This window comes from Nanorana parkeri, unplaced genomic scaffold (assembly GCF_000935625.1).
Source record: "Nanorana parkeri isolate BGI_ZX_2015 unplaced genomic scaffold, ASM93562v1 scaffold405, whole genome shotgun sequence".
NCBI lineage: Eukaryota > Metazoa > Chordata > Amphibia > Anura > Dicroglossidae > Nanorana > Nanorana parkeri.
The window spans coordinates 253,575-280,382 of NW_017306673.1; the positions used below are offsets into that span (position 1 = coordinate 253,575).

Genomic DNA, 26,808 nt, shown 5'->3' on the forward strand with positions numbered 1-26,808 from the left:
ATGGGCAGCTTAAAACACAATAATACACTCAACGTTACACCCTCCCCCCCCGCACAAATATAATAATACAATTCCCCCCGCACACAAAATAATATACTCCCCCTCATTAACCCCCCGCACATATAAAATAATGAAAGTAAAACACTCCCCCTTCCCAACCCCGCACACACAAAATAATAATACACTCCCCCCCTCCCGTTTATGGCTTTGCAGGGAGGAGGCAGTGAGGAGGATCGATCCCTGGTGATCTAGGGGTAGATTAGTGAGGTCTGCAGACCTCACTAATACATCCTTTTCTTTCGGCCGGAGCTCAGAACTGTCAGAGCTCCGGCCGAAGGAAGCCAGAGGTGACAGGAGCTGCTCTGCACCCGACACAGATGCAGACCGTGGAGCTGCTCCCGCAAGTCAGGTACGCAGTCTGCAATTGCGTGCCTGACATGTGAGCTGGCTGCTGGGCCACATGGTACCGGCTCGCGGGCCAGAGTTGTCCCGCGGACCGGTACTTGGAGACTCAAATTTCGCCCTCATGCGAGCAGGCGAGTGGAAATTTTGAGCCCTGCTGTATGTATATATAGATATAGTCTCATACTTTTTGTTTTCTCATATATAAATATATTCTCGTGTGTGTGTGTGTGTGTGTGTGTGTGTATCCGCGGGATTTAAAATTATGATTTAGTGTTCCATGAGGTCTGAAAGGTTGGCGACCGCTGCTCTAAAACACAGTACCTTGGGGTGGGGGTTAACAGCTAGGATTTGTCAAGAAATGATTACAATTATTTTCTCATCGTCTTTTATAAAGTAATATTTTTGTGCATTCCTTTGTAACCAATATACCTCTAACATGTAGCAGTGGTCATCACTGTGGTCTACATCAATCAGAGAGAAGCAGCTTGAATTAGAAATTTAATAAAGGACGTGGAAGATATACTAATATAAATATGGTAGGTACTTTAAACACTAAAACAATGAAATATCGTTAAACTGAGTACAGGAAAGCACGGCAATAATTCACAGATAATAGATACCTGAATGGCTTCACATACATCGTGTCATTATTGGTGCCCAAAACGTTGAATACCCAGTGTTACAGTTAAATATTAAGTATTCTTTATTAAAACCAAAACATGACCAACCACTTGGCTGATTACAGGACACGTTAACTTCATTGTATTTAGATTTTTAGAGATAAAAGGAAATGTTTTATAAAATGTACTTAAGTTCCTGGTGGTTGAGTAGTCTTTTGTCCTTCAACAAGTGTTGCCACGGCAGCAAGTTTTTCCATTTTATGTGTATAGCGGTGCTTTTTTAGTCCATACGTATTGCTGAAAGCCTCACCACAGGTTCCACATTTAAAGGGACGCCCACCTTGATGGGTTTGTACATGTTTGCTGAAATACTTTGGATCCTTAAACAGTTTGAGGCAACAGGAACAACGAAGATCTGCTTTTGCAGCGTGAGATCTTTGATGACGCAAGATGGATGAAATGTAGAAGAAGCTTTTACCACACTGATCGCACCGGTACACCTTTTCGCCGAGATGCACTCTCTGGTGTTCTAAGAGATTGGAGCGGTAACGGAACGTTTTACCACAGGTTGGGCACCGCTGAGGGCGTGCTACAATGTGTAGTCTCTGGTGTTCTGCTAAACTAGAGGACTGGGCAAACCGTTTGTTGCACAAGGCACACTTGTATGCTCGCTCACCAGTGTGCACAACTTTGTGCTGACGGAGATACCATGAATGTAAGAAACCACGTCCGCAAATGGTGCATCGGTAAGGTCGCTCTTCTGTATGGCAGCGCTGATGGCGCATGAGAAGTGTCGCTTCCCAGAAGCGCTTACCGCATAAAGAGCATGTGAAATGTCTCTTTTGCAAGTGGCTGCGACGATGAAGCAGCAAATCGTATGCTCCCGCAAAACTTTGCCCACAGACATTGCAAGCTAGCGTGCGTCTGACTAAGTGTACATATTTATGGGTTACCAAACCCAAGAAGTGCTTGAAAGTCTGACCACAAATACTGCATGAAAATCTCTCACCGCTAGGTATCATTGGGTGCTCGTCGGAAGTGGAATTCACATGTCCGCTGGAAGTATCTGCTGTTACCGATGTGGAGACCAATTCATTTGTAAGACTATTCTGCATACAGTTTGCTTGATTGCTTTCGGTTTCTTGACACTGGCTTAAACTGGGCAGCAGACGTTCTGTAGCTGTTTGGTGGACAAGTTTGTGCCACATCAGGTTTTCAATAAAGCCAAAACATTTTCCGCACGTATCACAAACATAGGGCTTTTCACTCATGTGGAGTTCTTTATGATTCATTAGATGAAAGGAGTCTGGGAACCTCTCTCCACAATCTGTGCATCCAAAACTAAGTCGATCAGGGGGCAGGGCTCCTGTTGGTACTGTACAAGGCAGCTGAAGCCTATGAATCTGCTTGTGGCGTGTCAAGCTCTGAGGGTAGCCAAAAACCTTGCCGCACAGCTCACATTTGTAGGGCCGTTCACGAGTATGTACAACATGATGTTTAGTAAGATGGAACGACTCTCTGAACCTCTTGCCACAAACTGAACACTGGTGCGGTTTTTCACCGGTGTGGATCCGTTCGTGGCGCTTTAGGGTTTCTCTTCTTCCGAATCCACGTCCACATATATTACAGCAGAAGTTTTTGCTTACATTACTTGAGAGAGATGATTGTCTACGAGGAGAGGGCTGAGCAAAAACAGATCCAATTCTTTCAATAACACTGACAGCTGCTTGGTCGGCCTGAGCAACATCTGTGGTAAGGAGAGTTGTGGTTTCATAAGGGACTGCTGCAACTGCTTCCTTGACATCTACATGAATTGCTTGTTGCTGTGGCACCAATGCCTGTGGCAACGAAAGACTGGCCTCATGCGCATGTTTGTGTCTTAAAAGACTCTGTGGAGCAGCGTATGATTTCCCGCACACATCGCACTTGTAATCCGGTCGTTCCCCAGTATGGGTAGCTTGGTGCTTTAATAAATAAGTGGTGTCACGGAAGGCTTTGCCGCACACCTCACACTGAACCTTCAGTGAGTTGGAGTGTGTCTTCACATGGCGTTTTAAGCTTTCACGGCGATTAAAACTTTTTTCACATATGTTACAGCTAAAAGGCTTTTCCCCAGTATGTATAATCTGGTGCTGATGAAGGTGACTTTGCTTTTTAAACACTTTCCAGCACAGGTTGCAAGTAAATGGACCATCTTGCTGCATAATTACATTTTGCTCTGCCCCAGCCACAGGCACTTCCCCAGAACTCACCTGAGGAGCCGACATTGCAGCTGTGGCGGCTGCCACTACCGCAGCTGCAGCAGCAGTCTCAACATCTGCGTTTGTCAATGAACTGTTTATATCCACTCCCGTCTCCTCTCTATGGCAGCGCCTATGTCTTATGAGGCTGGAGATATGATTGTACGTACGCCCACAAATATTACATTCGTAGGGCCTCTCCCCAGTGTGAACCAGCATGTGCTGCATTAGATGTGATGACTGCTTAAAAGACTTCTGGCAGACAGTACAGGGGAAGCGGCGATCGATTAGATACTTCAGTCGACGGAAGTAATTTTTATCGTCTTTTGTTTCCTCTTCAGCTTGCACCTGCTGTGCTACTGGTAAGGAGCGTTTCAAGTTGTTGAAAAGATGCTGATGGCTAGAAAGATCAACAATTCCCCACTGCTGCGAGTTAAATGTTCCGTCAAAGATAGCTTGTGCGTTGGAGATTGAAGGCGGGGCGTTATATTGTTGCAACTGTACAGGTTCAGATTTTTTAATAGGAGACACAGAGGAGGAGATTTCTACTTTGAATTCTTTAGGTTTAGAAATGCCAGCAGGGGTCGCTTGAATACTGTTAGCCTGGGGCTGGTGACTATAGTCATACTGTGGTGAAGTACAAGGCAGGGCAGCTACAGCTTTAGCATGTTCATGGTGGTTGTACAGTTCCATAGGTTCAAAGCGCTGGTGGTTAAGGAATTCGAGGAAATCAAAAGGGTAGCTTTGAAAGTGAATGCCCTCCTCTCCTGCATTAGCTTCCATCTCATAAAAGCCCACTAACCTGAAACAGAAATGAGACATTTTAAATGGGCATATTAAAAACACATTCATATTTCTTATGATTATAAATCCACAGCATTTATTCATTAAAGAAGAACCCTAATTCATGTAGTTTGGTTATCCAGACGTTACAAGGCCAGATATAACTATTACTTAAAGGAGAACTATGAGGTGAGTGCTTTTCGCTCACCTCATAGTTCTAGCCGACGTGTGACAATGAGACTGTCACAGGTCGGCTCAGTAGATCGGGAGGTGAGCGAACACATACCGGAGTTCGCTCACCTCTCGATCCTGTCCCTGCAGAGAGCCGTGACAGGGGAGGAGCTGGATTCTCCCCTCCCCGCTGACTGGCGGATCGGACGGGGGAGGGTAGAGCTGGCTCTGCCTCTAGGTAGGCCGAGCCAGATGTCACTCACGCAGCTGGGCGGATCCAGACATAATTGTCGGGATCCGTTTCGGCGTCTCAGTATACCGCGAGCTACTGCTCGCAGTATTTTACTGTGGTGTCTCAGTATACCGCGAGCTGGAGCTCTCAGTATACTGAGCTTAGGGTGACGGGAGGATGCTAGTTTGTGTCCTCCCGTTACCCTAAGGAGAACTATGGGGAAAAGCCCTAACCCCATAGTTCTCCTTTTACTTTGCTTCTCATGGCATATGATAAAGTGTACCAGCTTGTTCTGTCTGCATTAAAAGCATGTCACAATAAGAAATCAAGTTAATTGGGTCACTCTGTAGAAAAGAGGGACTGTACCTGAAAGTGATCCGGTTGTGTGAAATACAAACACACACAAATGGTAGGCTCCATGTGGTGAATGCCACCAGATATATTATTCTGAAGTTGTTTCCTGTGTTTGAAAGAAAGACCCCAGCTACAGAGAGCTCCTCCTTTATTCTAGCCAAGTCAGCTGTGCCCATTTAGTAACCCCTTGCAACAGCTACCGGTACTGAAGTGACCGCGAGCTCATGGCGAATACATATGACATAAGGTATACTGACCTGGCCAGCTAAAGTGGTACCGTTCCACTGTATGCCTTACGTTGGTGGCAGTGAAAGGGTTAAAGCACATGTCTAGGTTACAAAAGAAGGAAAAATCACCTCCCAAGGTTCTAACCTTTGCTAGAAGGCCCCCAACCCTCCTTTGTGCTTTGCTACTTCTCCCTTACAGCATTACCTCCTCTGGGGTTTCCATCCTCAGCCTTGAAATCTTCTCTTTTCACTGGCAGCATCTGTGCAGTAACACCGCCCCCCCGATTGACTTGAATGCCCCAAGCTATACCGATACACGTGATACGGTAAGGATATATCCAAATTCAGGTCAATGTGGAGTTACTGCACAGGAATAGCCAGATTTCTGGCTCAAGGATGTAAACACCAGAGGAGACCAGTGCTGTCATGGAGAGGTAAGTAAGAACCTAGTTGATAAATGTAGGGGGCAAGGGATAGGTGAACTGTTATTTAGACTATGTTCACACCATGTCCGGACCAGATCTGGAGCAGATGGGCAAACACAGTGAAGTGCATTTGTGCCGCGATTTTGCCACGTTCCAGAACGTTTTTTGTTTTTAGCTTAAAAATGGGCGTTCAGGTGCATTCCAGTGCGTTGCATGCATTTTTGAAACATTTACATGCATTCCAGAGTGTTCCGGACCAGAGAAAATAAAACCAGCAGTATTTTTTTTGTCTGAACCAGAACGGACTGCTCTGGTGTGAACCGAGCCCAGAAATACCATAGGGATGCATTAAGATGCTTTTTTGGTCCGGGAACAAACTGTTCCACTGCCCTGGACATGATCCGGACATGGTGAGAACAAACCCTTAAAGGAGGCAGAGAATTCAGTGAAAATTAGTTTCCAAGGTTTACGGCTGCAACAACTAATCGACATAATCGATTATAATCGATTATTGGAAAAGTTGTCAACTTTTTCAATCATCGATTAATCGGCTTCCGATTGGTTGGCCCTGTTCACGACTCAACACACGCTGCGCGTCACACCTGCTCCCCACCTAACGCTCGCCACTCCCAGACCCGCCCGGCCACATCCACACGCCGCACCTCCTCGCACTCACCGCCCGCCCACATCCACGATCGGCACAGGGACGCGGGGAGAAAAAGTAAGGAGGAGCAGGTGTGGGGGGATGACAGCCGCCGATAGACAGGCCCGATCTCAGAAACAAGTTGCTGGAAGACTGTTCAGGTAAGCTTGCACTTTCCCCCCCACATGGTTCTCTATAATGTATTGCTGGGATAGTGGGATTAGTATTCCTCTATAGCTGATGATACATTCTGCTGTACTGTATATTATACAGAGCAATATACCATCAACTATAGAGGAATACAAATCCCAGAAATACATTTGTATGTATAATGTATTGCTGGGATTTGTTGTACTCCTATAAAGCTGGTGGTATTCTGCATTGCGCTGTATAGAGGTCTACAAAACCCAGCAATAGTACAATATACAGCGCAATGCAGAATACCACCAGCTATAGAGGACTACAAAACCCAGCAATAGTACATTATAGCTGGTGGTATTCTGCATTGTGCTGTATAATGTACTACTGCTGGGTTTTGTAGTCCTCTATAGCCGGTGCCATTCTGCATTGATTGCTGTATAATTTTACACTTTTCATTTCACTATATTGCACACCACACTTTTTTTTTTTTTACTTCCACCGATCCAAGCTTGCTCCTGTGATGGACTAAATCTCAATACAAACTAGTAGTCCCATCACTGGAGCCATTTTTTAACATTTTATTTTTTATCCGATTAACCGATTAATCGAACTTAATAATCGGCTAACTAATCGATTTTGAAAATAATCGTTAGCTGCAGCTCTACCAAGGTTTATTGGCAGCAGTGATTGGACTACATGGCTCCAGGGATCTGTCCTGATCTGCTTTGTGTCATTTATTAGTGGAGGAAAAACGGCAGCATCCAGAAACCAATCGGCTCAGTCAAGGATCCAGAAAGACTTTCTGACCTTTTTTATGGTCAGGGCTGTTGTGCACCTACAGTATGTGGTATGTCAGTTACAGGAATGGTGCTGATCCTTTCTCCTTCTCTTCCATCCCTTCCAATTCCCACTGACTGTGAGCTTGTAATCCTATCATCAGTCTCTACTTGTCCAAATGTCACTACCTACTCTGCAGAACAGTGATCCCTCTTAGCACAGTGCCAGCCCATATAAGCTCAGTATGAGGCATTCTGTGTTTCTGCTGTACCAGAGCCAAACTGAAGAAATACATTGATCTTTGAAATACAAGGTAGATATTGGTGACCTCCTAAGAATACTTGTTGCCTGGCTGTCTCTGGTTTCGGTATTTCCTAAGGCAGTGTCTCAGAAAAGGCATGCAGGTTAGAATGTGAACGTGAAGACATAACTGCTCGGCATAATCGCTTTAGGTCAGTGTCTCAGAAAGTGCTGAAGCCAATAGATAAGCATGACAGCCAGGAAAACATCATTAAAGGTGAGGTTACCATTGGCACACTCTATTCTATCTCAGTAAATGTTTCCTGCCTCGGGAGAGGAGGGTCCTGGCTCAGATTTTACCGGAAGGGTGAACAGTTGCATCTCTTGATCCATTGATTATTCTGGCATGTCACCCATTTTCTCATCATATTTTCCGTATTAATAGCCCAGGTTACTGACAGGTTTATTTTACAGTACACCTTCCATGAAAGGTCAGCTTTACGCACAGCCCTTCCTCCTAAATACAAATCCATAGACATTTTTAGTGTTAGGCTCAGTGCCAGTAACCCCATTGGCATGGATGGCATCTGTTCCGATCAGTGGCGGATCCATGAACAGATCTCCTGATGATCAGAGCAGTAAAGAATGGAGGGTCACTTTTGTGAAATATGTGTCCGTTCAGATGTTTCCACCATCTTACAAATACATTTGGTGTCTTCAAATTTAAAAACTGACTGCTGGACCGTAATGCTGGCTCACATCATCCGATGGGGTCCAGGGTGCCAGAGAGCCCCAAAACCTGGGGGGCTCCACTATGCAAATTCTGATGAGGTATTTCTGTCTCTGATGTGTATCTGTTGGACACAGGGCAGGACTCTGGGCTCCCTAAAAAGAACCTGTCACCATGAGGATTTACTGTCAAACAAGAGGACAATCATCTCCCTTGTGACAACAATAAAGATAAGGAATGTAAATAAAATGTAGAGAAATAAAGTTTGTTTAAACACATATGAACTTGCATGACAAACATGTTATGGTGTGCACAATGCACACAGATGTCGCATCCATTAGCTCCCCCCTTACCTATCAGACTTGTACGAAATGCAGTAAAGACATTCATTAGTGTGACACTAGAGGGATGAAGCGTCGAGGCCGGATTCACATTTCTGCATTCTGGTAATGTATGTAACATGCGTTGCTGCTTTGTGGTGCGATTCCTTTTGTATGGCACCCCAATGCAATAAGGGAACGCACTTGTGCTGTATGTTGCCGTGTGTTGCATCACAGAACAAGGGCCATTTTCGGCACACTAAGGTGTAGAAGCAGCTCACTGGGCTGCCATAACACACAGCAAAGATGTAAATGAGTCCTCAATGGATGAAAGTGTCACTGATCCCTCCATGTAAAAGAACATTGGGATCCAGCATAATGTCCTCAACCATGTTTACATTAATAGTCATTTTCTTTTTTTACTAATCCAACATGATGTTTTACTATTGTGTTCTCCCCGTGCTGTCCGCATTCCCACACGCTCATATTATAATAATATTGTGTGCCATGTGGTTCTATAAGGCCAATGATGTCACCAGCATCCCGCCCCTTTGTTTACATGCAGCAGAGTGGGCGAGTCCCCGGCCGCAGGTGATTGGGTCATTACTGACAGCTTCCTTCCAAGTTCACTCTGAACATGGGCTCCTCCCTATTAATCACATCAGACGCAGATATGGAATGTGAACTTGTTTTGTTTTGGGTCTAAGGACACTGTAAGAATAAACTCCAAACAAATGAAAACACTTCACTGCAAGGGTTAAGTGCTCCTTTTTGTCCAGGGGACTCGCGTAGGGCCGATATACTCATTCGATCCCGGCTCCCACGACGCTTCTCTCTCTGCATCTAATGCGAGTCATTGAACCTGCATAAAACCTGATGATCTGAGTGGTCCTTACACCACCGGAACCCAGAGGACGAGAGGCTGCGGGGACCGGTCTAGCAGCTTGGAGGGAGCTGGCACAAACAACTGATCACTCCCGCCCAGCTGCTGGACAGGTGAATAAACCCTTTATGTCCGCCCATAGACCAAAATGTGCACTTAACCCTTGCAGTCAGTGAGGTAGCCCCAGAACACTGCAAGGGTTACGTTTTTTATTTGCCTGGAGTTCAACTTTAATAAGCCCCCATATTACAATGCTGTGTATCCCCATTCTTCTCATAGAGCTTATGCCTGATATAGTTATTGATGACCGCCATTCCCATGTAATGTCAGCGGACGTGTCCGCCATTCCCATGTAATGTCAACGGGCGTGTCCGCCATTCCCATGTAATGTCAACGGGCGTGTCTGCCATTCCCATATAACGTAGCAGGCTTGTCTGCCATTCCCATGTAATGTCAGCAGACATGTATGCCATTCCCATGTAATGTCAGCGGACATGTATGCCATTCCCATGTAATGTCAGCAGACATGTATGCCATTCCCATGTAATGTCAGCAGACATGTATGCCATTCCCATGTAATGTCAGCAGACATGTATGCCATTCCCATGTAATGTCAGCAGACATGTATGCCATTCCCATGTAATGTCAGCAGACATGTATGCCATTCCCATGTAATGTCAGCAGACATGTATGCCATTCCCATGTAATGTCAGCAGACATGTATGCCATTCCCATGTAATGTCAGCAGACATGTATGCCATTCCCATGTAATGTCAGCAGACATGTATGCCATTCCCATGTAATGTCAGCAGACATGTATGCCATTCCCATGTAATGTCAGCAGACATGTATGCCATTCCCATGTAATGTCAGCAGACATGTATGCCATTCCCATGTAATGTCAGCAGACATGTATGCCATTCCCATGTAATGTCAGCAGACATGTATGCCATTCCCATGTAATGTCAGCAGACATGTATGCCATTCCCATGTAATGTCAGCAGACATGTATGCCATTCCCATGTAATGTCAGCAGACATGTATGCCATTCCCATGTAATGTCAGCAGACATGTATGCCATTCCCATGTAATGTCAGCAGACATGTATGCCATTCCCATGTAATGTCAGCAGACATGTATGCCATTCCCATGTAATGTCAGCAGACATGTATGCCATTCCCATGTAATGTCAGCAGACATGTATGCCATTCCCATGTAATGTCAGCAGACATGTATGCCATTCCCATGTAATGTCAGCAGACATGTATGCCATTCCCATGTAATAGCAGCAGACATATATGCCATTCCCATGTAATGGCAGTGGACATGTATGTCATTCCCATGTAATGGCAGTGGACATGTATGCCATTCCCATGTAATGCCAGTGGACATGATGTTCTATGTGTGTGCAGTACCTGTGTCACCCCTCTCCCTCCCTCTATAGCGGTGGTCTGTCCCCATATGTGTGACCGATGACATGCTTCACCTGTGACCAAGAATCCCGGGCTGTCACTCTATTCTCCTGCGCTCAGATGACACTCCGGCCTGCCCATTCCATGGAGCCCGAGGACCGCGGTGCTTCCGTCACGTCCATCCTCCATTCACCCCCACACACCAGGCTGGGACAGCCCGAGCTTCTCATGGTCGGCCCGGAGCGCCTTACACCGGGAAGGGCCGCTGACCGGGGAGGAAATGGTTGCAGCCAGTTCCCGTCCTGCGGAAGGAGCCGGAAGTGATGTCAGTGGAAGAGGAAGTGGGCGGGGCCCGGGAAGAGGAAGCTGTGACTTGTGCGCTAGTTTCCTCTTCCCGGGAGGAGAGAAGAGTTTGTGCTCCGGGCTAGTGTATTGAGCTTTGTGCACTGGCGGGGCTAGGTGTGTGTTCAGCGTTGGGTGCTGAGTGTTCTAGGGGTTACTATGTGCTATCTGCGCTCATTATAATCACCTGATGCACTCTCAGTGTTCCAATAAGGAAAGCTGTAGTGTTCCATGAGGCCCCATGTCTGTGTATTGAGTGGATTGGGCGAGTTTTGAGTTGCTCTGTAAGACTGATGAGAACAATGCTGTAGGAAAAAATGACAGCTGGTAGAATCCATAACACTTGGCAGCTGTTTATATGTAATTGGACGCAAACTATGTCAATTAAATGTGAGCGGCTGCAGGCACTTTCAGCTGTCATTGCTTTCTATAGCACTTTCCACCATTCTGGAGCAATTGGTGAGACTCGTCCGATCGATTGGCCCTTTGCACAAATGTGAATGGGGACAGAGAGGACAATACAGCTTTCCTCATTGGAACACTGAGTGCCCCAGGTGATTATAATGGGCACAGGCTACACCCCAGTACAGTCAGCACCCAAACACTGAACAAGCCTTAGGAAGGACTTTTGAGAAAATCAATCAGCCAAGCACAGAAGCAGGAAATGACATTGGGGGGCATTGGTGTACAGAGTCCTTTGAGGTTACCATACTTCATTGTATTTTTCATCAGTTTTAGGCTAGGTTCACACCTGGGCAACTCCTGACCCTGCGGCAATCGTGCACAAAACCAGGTGGATTGCCGGGCGGTCACAAAAACGCCCACCAAAGCCGATTGCACTGTGGGTGCCGTTATTTTCTAATGGCACCCCAGTGGTGCCGGGCGGATTGCATGGTTTCCCACCACGATTCCGCCCATGTAATTGAACATGATCGCGGCTAAGAAAGGGGCGCATCATGTGTTGCAAAAAAACTTTTACCTTTTTTTTAGCGATTGCCACGCGGATGTAACCTTATTGATATGTAACCCCATTGGCCGTGGGGCAACCACTTTGTTCACTAGCACACAATTGCGCAGTCCCGGGGCATGCGTCCCAGTCGTCGCTCAGGTCTGAACCTAGCCTTAGAAAATGACTGGCTGCAGAAATGGAGAGGTAGGTATTTTTTCAAACCATGAAATTACAAAATGGCTTGTGCATCAATTTTATGGGCTGTATTGTTTCTGGACTTCTATGGGACTGTGTCCCAAAGCCAGAGATGGTCCGTGGGGCTGTAATACATGGGGACGGCTAAAACAATGAAGACTTGCTGTGCTGGATGTAAACAGCAGAACCACGGCAAGATAAGTATGCTTTTGTGGTGGGGCAGGCTGGGTTAACATAGGGGGCAAAAAGGATAAGTGCACTTGTCCTTTAAGGCAGAATGGTGCCATTGTCATGGTAACAGCTTTGCCCCCCTCCCAATTCTTTTCAGTTAACATTGATGGGGATTTCAATAGAGGGCGGCTTCTCTGCATATCTGCCATGTGGTAATGCCATGGCCTCAATGGACACTGCTTGCCTACAAGTGGAGCCTACCTTGTGAGGTAACAGGTTTGACAATTGTGCTACCCCCCTGATTTATTGCAGGACCATGAAGGTTAAACATCCATCAGGCCCAAGGATCCTGCCTAGGTTGCCTTGTGACTGATCCATCTCTGAATGTAAGGTGTGGTAGGCCTGAACTTCCCCCTCACCATGAAGACACCAGCATAGTACTTTAGGAGTGCTCCAATTCAAAAATAGCCACACTCCATGGATCTTCTATTACATGTCCAAGCTTTATTGTAATCCACAAATATCCATGACATTCCACGTAATCCACTATACACCACATAACGCTCCCCATTTGAAAAGAAACCCTCTCATGGGTTTCACGCACCCTTTTTAGCCAGCACCTGGGGTATCTCCACCGCAGGAACCCAACCGTAGAATTGGAGCGGTGAGAGGTTTTGTATTCACTTTAGGAGTGCAGTTTGATAACCGTATGGCAAGGAGTTAGCATGTGACCCTCTAGTTGTGTTTATATTACAAGTTCACTACACAACTTATTGGTGTACACTGAAACTCCTCTCAGTGCTGAAAATAAAACTGTGGACAGAGTATGGATGTTCACATATTTACATATTCTTAAAGTGACCCTGTCATATTTTAAAGAACTGCAGCCGATTATCTCTTGCTAGAGAAGAGGTGACATGCTCACCATTGGTGGTCCTTATCCCCTATCTCCACACTGTTCCAGTGCTGCAGCTTCCGCCAATCTCTTTCTAATTCTGCACTTCTGGGAGTCAGATGCCCGAGTCCCCTGATCATCCCTATGTCACTGCTGTAATGACATAGGGGTTGGCGAAACCTTGGCACAAGGAGGGGGACACAGTCACCCAACACTCTGAAAGTGTCACAAGTTAAAGACACTAGGAGGAGTTGCAGTTTCAGAAAACATGACATAATCACTTTAACAAGCAGTAAGATTTTAGAATAATCCTTAGTTGACCTCTGTAGCTGCAGACGCTGTGGAATAATTCATCCTCAAACCCCTCTAGAGAAGCACTGAAGTGTTCATTTGGATTCATCACTCTGTTCTCTCCCCTCTTATGGGCAAACTGTTCCGTGACAAACGTCTGTTGACAAACTTTGATCATAAAATCGGAGGAGACCGATGGAAAAACGTGAACATTGACTGAATCCGCGAGTGCTGGCTGTCTGTATACTATAGTTAACATGGGAGATTCCTTCATCCACGCTGTTTAGTGTCATTGGAGGAGTCAATTAGATTTCTCTCATTGATGCCGCAGGCTGAATAAGAGAAATCTACACATGTATGGCAAGCCTTAGAACGGTACAGTTCAGTTCCTACTTGATTTGGAATAGTTCCTACTTTCTAGGGTTAGCGCACAGTTTCTATAGGAAGTATTCATCCCCCTTGGAAGTTTTCCAGAGCTCCTGAACACAGACTTAGAGTGTTTAAACACAGTGCTGAGGCTGTGTGCAGGAGAGCGGCTCCCAAACAGAACCCTTAGCACTGTTTGCTTACATAATGTATGCTGAGGCATCGTTCAGGAGCTGCTGTCAGTAACGGCAGCCAAAGGTGGGGCAACAGAGGGTATCCAGAAACAGAAGAATCCAGCCCGCCAGGAATGGTCCGATCTTTGGTGTACTTTTCCCTGGCTAACTCAGCAGTAACTTGGTAAAATCATTGCCCAGAGGGGACCATAGTATACTGTTGTATTTACAAATAAAAATATAATGTTTGCTCTGTTGACATGGATTTATTAAAATAACAAACATAAGGCTACAAAAGAAATCTCACCGCTCCAATTCCTTAGCCGCCATCAGGACTTCCCAGATGCTGGTCTAATAGGTGCGTCTCCACCTTGGAATGTAGTAGTATATGAACAGACCGCACTATTCAGATAATTCCAATACTTCAGACGCTATTGAACTTCACAGCAAATCCAGTATATCAGTGAATAAAAGTGTATAAAGCAACAAATGCCAGCACTGCACACCCCCAACCAACTACAACCTCTCACATGTTTCACCCGTACGCTTATTCATAGAGGTCGTAAAAACCTAACCACTATGTGCTGTGACCTGCATCTTTCTGCACAAGAAAAACGCAGGTCACTGCTAAGAATTGTTCTCTTATGTGCCCCGTTCACACCACAACATGGGTGTGATGTGTGCTGAGGAAAAAGGCAGACATGCTGCACTGCATGTCACCGCAACACACCACGCTGCTGTGCAGAGACCTGAATGGAGTGTATAGTTTGTAGAGGGTGCATTGCGCATGTGAGGGGAAGCAGGCCCATAACATTCACAGCCGAGGCAAAAATTAACATATGAGTGCCTGTAAAGCCAGTAACTTCCCCGCATAGGCACTCACGTGTTAATTTTTGGCTCAGTTGTGGATGTTATGGACCTGCTTCCCTGCACATGCGCAATTGCCAGTCAAACCTCTGGACCTGATCAGCGGCTCTGAGCGCGGTTCTAGATTTTTAACGGAAAATAGAGAAGAGTCATTTGCACTCCAACTTGAATATAGTCAATATTTATTGACCTCTGTCAGCTTCAGTGTCACATGTCAGCTCTAAGTATGGGGAGGGGTGCATTTCACTCTCCCAATAGTTCTCCATTAACACATCGTTGGTGTCAGTGGAATAAAGTAAGCCTCCATCGTGGTGTCAGTGGGAGTAAAAGAAGTGCCATTGTTATTATTAGAAGTAAAAGAAGTCTCATATCCTTGGTGTCAGTGGGATAGAATAAGCCCCATATTGTTGGTGTAAGTGGGAGCAAAATTATTGCTGTTAGTGGGGGCAAAATGTACCCTAAATTGTTGGTGTCGGCAGAAGCAAGAATAAGCATTGGTGTTCAGTGGTGAGCACACTGTTACTGCGTCACTCTGGCACCGTGCAGCCACTCTGCAAAGTGTCCAGTATCCTGCGGACAGGCTGTGCGGCTCAAACATCACAGGACAGTACTAAAAATCCTGACACTTTACAACTATGAACTCAGGCCTGTCTTCTCCCAACTAACTGGATCTAGACAAGGTGAGCCTGGACAGTGAGGCAGACAGCAGCTTGCATATAAGTATTTGTATCAGAGGTGTTGTATGAAGCAGACATGACAACTCCAGAGAGAGCCAGCAGTTGGTAAGATCCAACACTCCCAGAAGTACATTTACAATGATTCTGTGCACATACTGTATATGTACTATTTCTACAGTATGGATTAAAGTTCATTTAACACCTAACAATAAATGTCTCTAATTTGCTCCCTTTTGGTCTGTTTATTATGTCATTGGAAGCATTTGGTAATATAGGTTTGTTTCTTGTCAGAAATTCAGAGCTGTTCAGTGCCCTCTGCACACACACTGTATAATCTCAAAGAGCTCTCCCACCTTTTATCTTGGACTACAAAACAATTAGCCTTTATAGGCTTGTGAAGACAGGAGTAGGAGTGGTTAAGTAGTTTAGCAAAATTACACTAGTCAGGGCTGACACCACTCAGCCTATACCAGTACATTTCTGGAAGATCAAAAGGTAGTCTTCTGTACTTGCAGGGTCTTTAAAACTATACAACATGGTAAATGTGCATGTATTGTAGAGATGCATTGTTTGAGCTTTATTTATATTTTGCCTTGACATACGATTTAAAGGCTTAAAGGAGAACTATGGGGTTAGGGCTTTTCCTCATAGTTCTCCTGAAGGTAACGGGAGGACACAAACTAGCGTCCTCCCGACACCCAAAGCTCAGTATACCGCACGCTACAGCTCGCGGTATACTGAGACGCCGGAACGGATCCCGACAATTCTGTCTGGATCCACCCAGCTGTGTGAGTGACAGCTGGCTCTGCCTATCTAGAGGCAGAGCCAGCTGTACCCGCCCCCTCCCCCGCCCGTTCCGCCAGTCAAGGGGGAATCCCTGCAGGGAGCCGCGGGTGACGGTCACGGCTCTCTGCACGGATAGATCAAGAAGTTAACGAGCGCTGGTATGTGTTCGCTCACTTCTCGATCTACTGAGCCATCGTGTGACAGTTTCATTGTCACAGGTTGGCTCAGATTATGAGGCTGAGTGAAAATCACTTGCCTCATAATTCTCCTTTAACATTACTGCTCACAGTTCCTTAGCCAGAACAGTAAGTTGTAGATACTGTATAATAATAAATATGGTACACCTAAAATATCTGACGCCCAGACTGACTCACTTTTGTCACTATATGACATCATTATTTTCAATAATAATCATGAAATGAATTAACAATAATGGCCAGAAAAGAAATAAACAGCGACAATTGTAGGGCCTATTTACATGGCCTGTAATTGAGGAAATGCCCCATACATTGGTGTGCATTGGAGAAATGCCCCATATAATTGATGTGCATTGGAGAAATGCCCCATACATTGGTGTGCATTGGAGAAATGCCCCATACATTGGTGTTCATTGGAGAAATGTCGCATACATTGGTGTTCATTGGAGAAATGCCCCATACATTGGTGTTCATTGGAGAAATGTCGCATACATTGGTGTGCATTGGAGAAATGCCTCATACATTCATGTGAATTGGAGAAATGCCTCATACATTGGTGTGCATTGGAGAAATGCCTCATACATTGATGAGCATTGGAGAAATGTCCCATACATTGGTGTTCATTGGAGAAATGTCCCATACATTGATGAGCATTGGAGAAATGTCCCATACATTGGTGTTCATTGGAGAAATGTCCCATACATTGGTGTTCATTGGAGAAATGCCTCATACATTGGTGTGCATTGGAGAAATGCCTCATACATTGGTGTGCATTGGAGAAATGTCCCATACATTGGTGTGCATTGGAGAAATGTCCCATACATTGATGTGCATTGGAGAAATGTCCCATACATTAGTGTGCATTGGAGAAATGCCTCATACATTCATGAGCATTGGAGAAATGTCCCATACATTGGTGTTCATTGGAGAAATGCCTCATACATTGATGTGCATTGGAGAAATGCCCCATACATTGGTATTCATTGGAGAAATGCCCCATACATTGGTGTTAATTGGAGAAATGTCCCATACATTGGTGTGCTTTGGATAAATGCCCCATACATTGGTGTTCATTGGGGAAATGCCCCATACATTGGTGTTCATTGGAGAAATGCCCCATACATTGATGTTCATTGGACAAATGCCCCGTACATTGGTGTTCATTGGAGAAATGCCCCATACATTGGTGTTCATTGGAGAAATGCCCCATACATTGGTGTTCATTGGAGAAATGCCCCATACATTGGTGTTCATTGGAGAAATATCCCATACATTGGTGTTCATTGGAGAAATATCCCATACATTGGTATTCATTGGAGAAATGTCTCATACATTGGTGTTCATTGGAGAAATGTCTCATACATTGGTGTTCATTGGAGAAATGCCCCATACATTGATGTGCTTTGGAGAAATGCCCCATACATTGGCGTTCATTGGAGAAATGCCCCATACATTGGTGGTCATTGGATAAAGACCTCAGTGGGCAAGGACCCGTTTACATTGGTAGAGAGAAGAGAAGCGCCCCTTTACATTGGTGGTCAGTGGGGAAAGGACCTCAGTCTTTACATTGACAGAGAGAGGAGAAGGGCCCCCTTACATTAGTGGTCAGTGGGGAAAGGACCTCTTTACATTGACAGAGAGAGAAGAAGGGCCCGCTTACATTGGTGGTCAGTGAAGATTACGCACTGTGGGGAGTGAGGATTGTGACTTGAGCAGTGAAGTGCCTAGGTTGCATTACCCACCCCTCCTCACTACTTGCCCATTCACTTCACTGCTTGAGTCACATCCCTCACTCCCCTAAGTACCTGGAAGCTCCATCAACATGTAATGACAATATATTTGGAGCACATGGCACTCTCTAACTGTACTAAAAGCTCCTATGAAACTAGGATGCTCTGGCCGGAAAGGTGGCCCACATGACCCAATGAGATGCTGCCTGAGTCAATCATCATTATAGAGGCAGCTCTGGATGTGCCCACTGTGCCAATTCAAGTTGATGACAACGGCCACATACGTAAACAGCAGTCTGCATGTATTCATACATGGTACAATTACCTGAGGATGGGGAGAGCTGTTTGTGCCGGAACACAAGCTGTCTGCTGCCAGGGACTCCCCTGTTCCGCAGGTGACCATACCATGCACGCTGTCACCGCTGTCATTAACTTGAATGGGCACAGCGGGCACATCCCTGCAGACCCACCTGGAATTCCTGCTGCAAGAATCCGTAGGTTCTTGTGGAAGGAATCTCCAGATTGCCATATGCATGAGGCCTAAGGAAGACATTACAGTTTGAAGACATGATGGTTAGGTGTATGGCCAGCTTTATATGAATATGTCCATTGGCTCCACACTGTCATCCAGCAGCATCCATATCATCCATAACCTATTGCTGTATATAATCCAACCTGTGGCTACATCAGCACCTCAGTTCACAACCTCGTATGACTTTCATCCTTAACAACACCCGCACACCCCCTAATGGACAACTCCATACTACACTGGGGGAAAACGCCATGGTATATGTGGGATTGATTTCTAGGCAGATCTCTCTACGTTTAGGCAGACAAGAAGCCTGCATCTGCTTGCGGACTGGGATCCCATCATGTCTCTGTGAAGGATGAGAGGACATGAATGATGGGGGTGATGATGAGAAGTCCTGTAGCCGGTGACACGGCAGAGCAGTACGGGGCGCTCGCAGGCACTAGGACCAGCGCTCAGCGCTCCTCTCCCCCTCCTCTGAGCGCTGCAGACGCCTGGAGGTCCTAGTGCCCCAGCGCTCCATCTGCTGCTCTCCATTGTTCCATGGGAGCAAGGACATCCACCAGCCGAATGAATGATTCTCCAGCCACTCCGAGATCCCGCAGTGCCAGCTGACCATCGGAATGACATTGTATCTGTAAAGGAAGGTACAGTATATCCGGCTTCTTCTACTCACTGCACATTTGTATCCTCTGGAGAATGAAACATCTGCATGAGAATGACAGCAAAAAAACAATGTTCTTTTCCTTGGCCTCAAGGGTAATCAGTTCATTTATAGGTGTCAGCTGGGAATTCCCCTTTGACAGTTGCATGTCTGCCTTGTATTGTCAATGATGCTTTTAGATAGAACAAGTGTGAGTTAGGAAGCGTCGCACGCATCGATTTCCACAAACAATGCGACAGATGTGGAAATCGCTTGCGATAACTGGGGTACCCTTGTCAGCGATAACAGCGTCACAAATACTCAGCGTCACTTGCACAGGTTTTTACACACGGCGATAAAACTTAATGACAACAGTGGGTCTGATTTTGCATTACCTGTGCCAAAAGTTGTGGTGGGTCCAGCAGGTAAGACCGAGATGGCGATTACTGTGGATCTGTCATCACGGTATAACTACAATATTCCCACGGTAATAGTAGTGAGGTGGTGAAACTGGGAATCAGTGATCCAATGAACCACCTAACATAGTCACACAGGATGAATGTAGACACAAGTCCATCAGGTTCAACCAATAGAGAAACAAAATGAAGAAATTGAATAGTTCCTTATACAGAACCCTAGATCAGCCACTGGTGGTCCCCGAGAAAATTTTGGTGGTCCCCGACCCCTCTGATGCCATGCAGGCTGGGCCGTCATTGAAGCGGCACGGAGGCTGCGGGGGTGCCTCTCAATGACTCATGGAGCGGCTGTCACAAGGAATGCGCGGCTCTCAGTACAGTGCGGGCTCTGCAGGAGGCGGAGCATCTTGTCAGTACCCGGACTGAGCAGACTGCGGGACATAGAAAAAGTGGGGAGAAGCCAGGTAATAGTGGCTTAGTGTGGGGGAAGGGGAGGCACAGGGGTGGTTGGGGCAGTGCTGAAGCTAGGGGGAGCATGTGCCCCGGGCGCCACCGGCAGGGCCAGTGGCAGATTGAATAGGGGGGGGAAACAATTAATATTATTACTCAGGCGGGCCAGGGCAGGCGGCACCGCTCCCTCCCTCCACCAGCACTGCCACTGCTGCAGGCACACCAGCACCTATGTATGTATGTATGTCTATACATACTGTATGTGTGTATAGATATATTCTCATATTTTTAGTTTCCTCATATATAAATATATTCTCATATGTGTGATAGTGGTCCATGAGGTCCGAAAGGTTGGTGACCGCTGCCCTAGATCCTCAACTGATCCAGAGGATGGCAAAAAAAAGAAAACTCCATATAAAGTATTGTTCAATTTTGCTCCAACAAAGGAAAAAAATAACCTTCCTGATCCCCTAAGGTAATGGGATATTCCTTGGATCAACAGTCTTGGGTGTTATCACTTAGAAATGTTAATATCCAGTTATCATTTGTGCATTTAACAATGGATTCAGATTTTGTTAAAAACAATCAACTGAGCTGGCAAGAATGAATTCCTGAGGTAGTCTATTCCACATTTTCACAGCTCTTACTGCAAAGAAGCCTTTCCCTATGTAGAGATTACACCTCCTTTCCTCTAGACATAAAGGGTGCCCCCTTAACAGTTCACGATTTTATTTGCAGCCCCCTCCCAACCCCCTTGAAACAAGAAGCCTACATTTCTATGGAGTGTTGCTCCCTGCTCCCTAAGTCGCCTCTGGTTTCCTGGAGGGACTCAATGGGAAGCACATTTTTAAAAGCATGGGCCACCTTTGTGACCTTGTTTCATGTTACACCCATATTTATGGTGTAACATGAAACGTGGTCACATTCCCAAGCCCCCTCAACCCCCCACTTTCTTGAATCACAAGGTTCTTCTCTGCACAGGCTTCCAGTTAGTGTTCAATTTGTTGTTGCTGGAGATGAGCAAAGGCAGAAATGTTTGGAGCCCATGGCTCACTCCATAGACACAGGGGAGGAGTAAGCATAGTCACCCAGGGATCTGTGGATGGAGAGACTACAAGCTTCATCAGCCACCACAGCAGAGGGACTCGTAGATCTCAATGGAGAGCAAGTTTGGTGATGTAACCACGTGTAGTCCACTGATTACTTCCTCCAGCCCCATACCCAAAGTTCTGTACCATGTTATGGACTGGGGCTGTAGGAAGAGTCTGCAGGATCCTAAGCATTGCATTGATCGTTGTTGCAATGCTTTGTAGACTCCAATGCAAAAAAAACCCAAAATAATAAATATACATTTCTTTCCTTTCATTAGTGTGTGTGCATTTACTATTTTTTCTAAAAGGTGGACTGTGCCTTTAATAGTAGTAGTGAGGCTCAGGAGGGAATAGTCCAAAGCTAAACCGTCTAAGCTCTGGTTCCGGTTTCCTTGAGAGTGTTTCAGAAGTTTGGGGGCTACTGGAGTGCTGGATGGATCTATGTGCAGAATCTATTGTTATAACGTTTATTAAAATCAAAATTGCTAATTGAACTTCATTCTCTTCCCTTCCAACCATGTGATGTCTACAAGCTCCCTCTCCGGTGCAGGCATCCTCACTTGGTCTTCTTCTGGGTTCGGGATCTTTGGCCGTCTTGATTGGCAGTGACGGGGTGACTTAACTTACACACATCTGGTAGTTCATTTATCTCGGTATATGACAAAATTGTACATTGAGCTGTACAGTTCAGTGCACATCTTCAATAAGAAGGCAAACAGAGAGTTGGCAGTCCTTTATTGCAGAAGAGACAGCCCATTGTTAAGCATGAATGTTGAAATGAAGGCAAAGAGGGAGAGAGTCACGTCTCCCCCATAACCAGATATACCAGGATTTCTCTTTGCACCTTCTGACAAATGGCGGCACAGGGCAGTGCAAAAAAGTTATTATCTGCTGTTGCAGGACTTGGCTTTAAAGTGAACCTGTTGCTTTGCTCTGTATTGGCAAAGCACAGGTTCACTTTAAAATTGGCCACAGACTATATGAGAATGGTCACATATACACGCACATTCCAGCCATGTCACTATGCCTTTTGGTTCAGCCATAAACAGGAATGCCTTGAGTCATATGGGTGCTCATTTTCTAATCCTGTGTAAAAGAAATCATGTCAGCACACGTTTAAACAAGCCATGTTAAGCTATGAGTTCTACTGACAACTGTTAAAGTATGAGATATATTGAGAACAAGCCCTGAGGGTGTGCAGGAAGAATGTATGGCCAATATTCTCAAGTGTTCCTGGTGCCGGCTTTTCCAATGGGAAACTGAAGTAATCAGACGAGGATCCTTAGAAAGACCTTTTAATTTAAACAGTATCTTCTCATAAGATTATATGTGCATTAAATGTATTTTAGGCAGGTTATGTACCAGTAAAAGCCCTTGTGTAGCCCTGAGACTGCTGCTGTGCTCCACCATCTTGGATGTGATGGCAGCTATCCCAGAACATTCAAAGATGTCACTCAAGTGACATTCTATAGTACCACTTCGGTCCTTACCTGGCAGCTACAAAAAAGTTTATGCAGAGAGGGGAGGGATGGAAGAGCTGGGCCAGCACAGAAAATAATTAGACACTCCCAGAAGAGGAGAAGACTATGATGTGCAGGAAGGTAGGGGGTTGTGCTAGAGAACTGACTTTCTAATGCAATCAGATTTGCTACCAAGTTTAGGGGCACAGTGCAAGTAAATAAAAAATGTTTACGGAAAGCAAAAATGCAGCAAGCAAGCATTTTAAATACTTTAAAACAATTTTCTGTTCTTTTACAGGGTAACCTGTTATGATACTTCTTTTAAAAATCTATGGGCAGCTTTTAGGGGATGTATAGTGGTTTTGTGTATATATAAATATATATATATTTATTTATTTTTTATTAACAGCGTTCAGGGCAGAAAAAAACATTCACTTTTTCATCAGGTACATGTTGAATGTTACATATAAATAATATTTAATAATTAGCAGATAACGCCCCAGGCTTTTTACATTTACCAGGCTGACCTTAGCTGCTTTGCTGAAAAAAAGATTGTTGTTCGAAAGCTCAAGCTCCAATTTTACACGTGAATACTGCCACATTCTCTCTATAGAAACTCATAATGCTCTGCCACACTGATATCATGGGTGCACCATGTAATATTTGTTAATTTGTGAAAAAAGTGAGAGGCGGTGCCTAATCTGGAAATAGAAATGTCTGAGTGAATGTATGAATGAACGGTTGGACCTAATTTAAGAACATCCCACAATTCTCTGTGCACTTAGCAAACAACAACGATCAACATGTTAGGATTCCCTCAGGTGGAGACTGAAGGTGAATGCAGCCCTTGCTACGTTTTTAAATTCCTTTTTATACCTTAGACAGGGTTTCAGCCAAGAAGAGGAGCCCAGCGTGGGACAGAGAAGACAGAAGACGCCTCCTTTTTTGGTTAAATTATAGCAAATAAAATATTGAACAAGGGTAAGCAATGCGTGTCTTGTTTTTTTTCTTGTAATGGGTAAAGGGTTTGAAGGACCTTGGTTGAGGGTTAACAAAATACTTGCCCACACCTGGAAACAGTTAGGTTGCACATAAGGACCCACTTCATGTCAGCCCCCCCTCCTGTGCTCTAAGGATGTGAAAGGGTCCAATGCCTGCCAGCAGGGACTTTACCTTTTTGGAAATGTTTCTGAAAAGATAAACTAACTTTTAGCACCAGTAGATCAGCACTGGTATCGCACTACCATAAGACCCCCCCTCACACTAACTATCCCTGTAACCCTACAAATCCTCTCTTATGTAAACATAACCCATTGCTCCCCTTCTCATCTCGTTCACCTGAAGGCTCTGCACTAAAGACCAATTACGGTGCACTGATATGCAACCAGCTATTATTGTTGTCAGCTCTAGTCAACCTCTGCTACCGTGTTTCCCCGAAAATAAGACACTGTCTTATATTTTTGGGGGCTCAAAAAAACACACTAGGTCTTATTTTCGGGGTAGGTCTCATTTTTTATTTTTTTAATGTACAACAATCCACACTTCTTCATGTACAACAGTCTACATGTATTCATGTACAAAAATATGGTGATCGGGGCTATCAGGGGTGCGGTACCTTTCCAAGAGCAATTTGCTAAACAATCGCTGGCCAGAATGAGCAAAGCCCACTTTCACTATCGATTCCTCACAGGCAGAGTGCATTTAGTATCACTCCAGGAGCCGGCGCTATAGAGGAGGCATCGGCTCCCTCCAGTGCCACTTTTCTTCCTCCAGCACTGGCTTTGTTGGCACCGCTGATTCTCTCCCGCCTCTCCTGCGGTTCTTCAAGTTCCCCCTTATGCCACCACCGTCCCTGGGAATGGTCACAACTAGGTCTTATTTTCGGGGTAGGTCTTATATTTTAGCAATTCCCAAAAATAGTACCAGGTCTTATTTTCGGGGTAGGTCTTATTTTCGGGGAAACAGGGTACGTTACAAGCCTGACTGCTGGTTAGTGAAGCAACATATGAAGTTATGGGCTACAGAAAGGCTTAGGAGGCAGGCAGACCCAAGTTTATGGCCACATATAATGGTTGTTGTATGCCTATCAGAAGTCTGTGGTATTGTGATTCATGAGGATGCTATGGAAAATCCACCTAGATATGCAGCCACATGGAAGTTCCTTCTCTACAAACTTAGTGCAAGATGTACCATTTTTCTGTAACCCAAGGTTCACTTTTAAGTTTGATAGTATTACACAGTTTTTTGTCATCAGTGAAGGCTATAGAATGGGGGGCTGTGGGGGGTAAAATAGGCTTTTAGGCTATATAGGGTATTATTATATAGACATTAGGTCTGCTCTAAAAACACAGGGTGAAGTTGTACATTGGACATTAGGTTGACATGTTATGTTGGTCACATTCCAAGACAGTGACATGAATAGATATTCTCCAGTGAATTTTGCAAATGTTATATAGCAAAACAGTGTTTAAATGGCAGGTGATGCAAGTAGTGTTTATCTAAAGGTTACATGTCCCTGGTGAAGTCTGCAATTAAACTCAACAAAGATAATTCCTATGGAAGTTATGCTGCGTTGACAATATAGCAACTTTCAATGCACTTGGGAGAGCCAAATAATCCCAGAACGTTAGATAATTACATGTCTTACGGTCATGAAATGTAAGTGGGAAGGAAGTGTAGTCCAAACTATTACCCAAAGTAAGGAATGACACAAGAACAACTGGTTTTTGGAAAAGTAAACTCTTTAAATAAGCATTATATTATAGAAAACTAAACAGCAGCTGTAATACATATTATCAAAGAATTTCTAAAACATTACATTTTTGAAAACTGACTTTTATCACACTCTCATCATACCATATATCTTGTTAATATACATACTATACTTTTGAAGCAGAACCCACAGAAGAGCTATTATTGTAACTCGGGTTATCATCAAACCCACTACATCAGAGCCAGCCAATCAGTGGCTTTGCCTGAACACAGTTCCTGGCTGATGACAAAGGCTACATGACTCTCCAGCCTTGGCAAAAGCCTGGGCCCGCAGCTTACCCAAGCCTGCACTAGAAATCAGGCGGGACTATAAACTTTCTAGTCAGATAATATGGGAAAGTAAAGAATTACTTGAATGGGAAACTGTAATAGTTTAATTCAGTTTTATTTATAAACTGTATTTATTTGTGTTTACAAGTTTTGAAATTGATCCTTTGCATTTTGTTTTCTAATAATTGTATTAATTTTGTTTTTCTACTAATACAATTTGTTTCTTGAATACAAGGTGCTTCCATAAGAGTTTTTGACAAACAGAATTTCTAATAGCAAATCCTAGATGTGACTGCTTATTTTTTGATTGCTTCTTTGTAATTGAATGGGCAGAGTGAGGGAGAAGGTGTGTCCCTCCCTTTGACATACTTAGCTCACTTAGCTGTGTGTTTTGAGTATAACTGAATAGCTGGAGATTGAATTACAATTCATAGCATGGAAGTAAAACACTACAGAAAACCTGAAGGTAGCTGGTTTCTTGACTCCAAATAAGAAAGGTTTCTTGGCACCACCTGCTGTTTAGAAGTGGTAAATGTGAAATATTTATATGCAATATTTAATATTCATCTGAAAAAAAACCTGCAATTTTTTGCTGTCTGTGCCCCAGATTTCTATTCTCTTCCAGAGACATAACAGGAAGTGAGCAGAAATAACTAAACGTTTTTAGACGTAGAGAGGGTGAATCTCCCCAGTGGAGACACAGGCAGCAATAAAAGCCTGGAGGAAGTTCTAACTGTTCTGTACTCTATCCCAAAGCCTAATGTAACTGATGTTATTCATGTTTCTACCCTTCTATGCCTAACATGGACTTTTATTTTCTGCACCACTACAGATATATCCGGTTCATCTGAAGTGTATTCTCTGGGTTCCAAATTGGTAGTAGCTGCCCTTCCATACTGCAACCATGGGCTCCAGCAATTAAGACAGATCATAGA

The 26,808-nt window shown here is 44.7% G+C and overlaps 1 protein-coding gene across 1 annotated transcript; it reads right to left on the reverse strand.

Annotated features, from left to right (window-relative positions):
- Nucleotides 1-892: 892 nt before the first annotated feature.
- On the reverse strand, nucleotides 893-10,930 carry ZNF865 (zinc finger protein 865). The gene is made up of 2 exons (XM_018559605.1): nucleotides 10,678-10,930; nucleotides 893-4,067 (listed from the first exon to the last, which is right to left on the reverse strand). Exon 2 carries the CDS (start codon nucleotides 4,046-4,048, stop codon nucleotides 1,214-1,216), a length of 2,835 nt encoding a protein of 944 aa, XP_018415107.1. The 5' UTR covers nucleotides 4,049-4,067; nucleotides 10,678-10,930; the 3' UTR covers nucleotides 893-1,213.
- Nucleotides 10,931-26,808: the final 15,878 nt, after the last annotated feature.

Coding starts and splice junctions, on each gene's coding strand:
- ZNF865 (XM_018559605.1), bottom strand. CDS start 4,048: ATGGAAGCTAATGCAGGAGAGGAGGGCATTCACTTTCAAAGCTACCCT.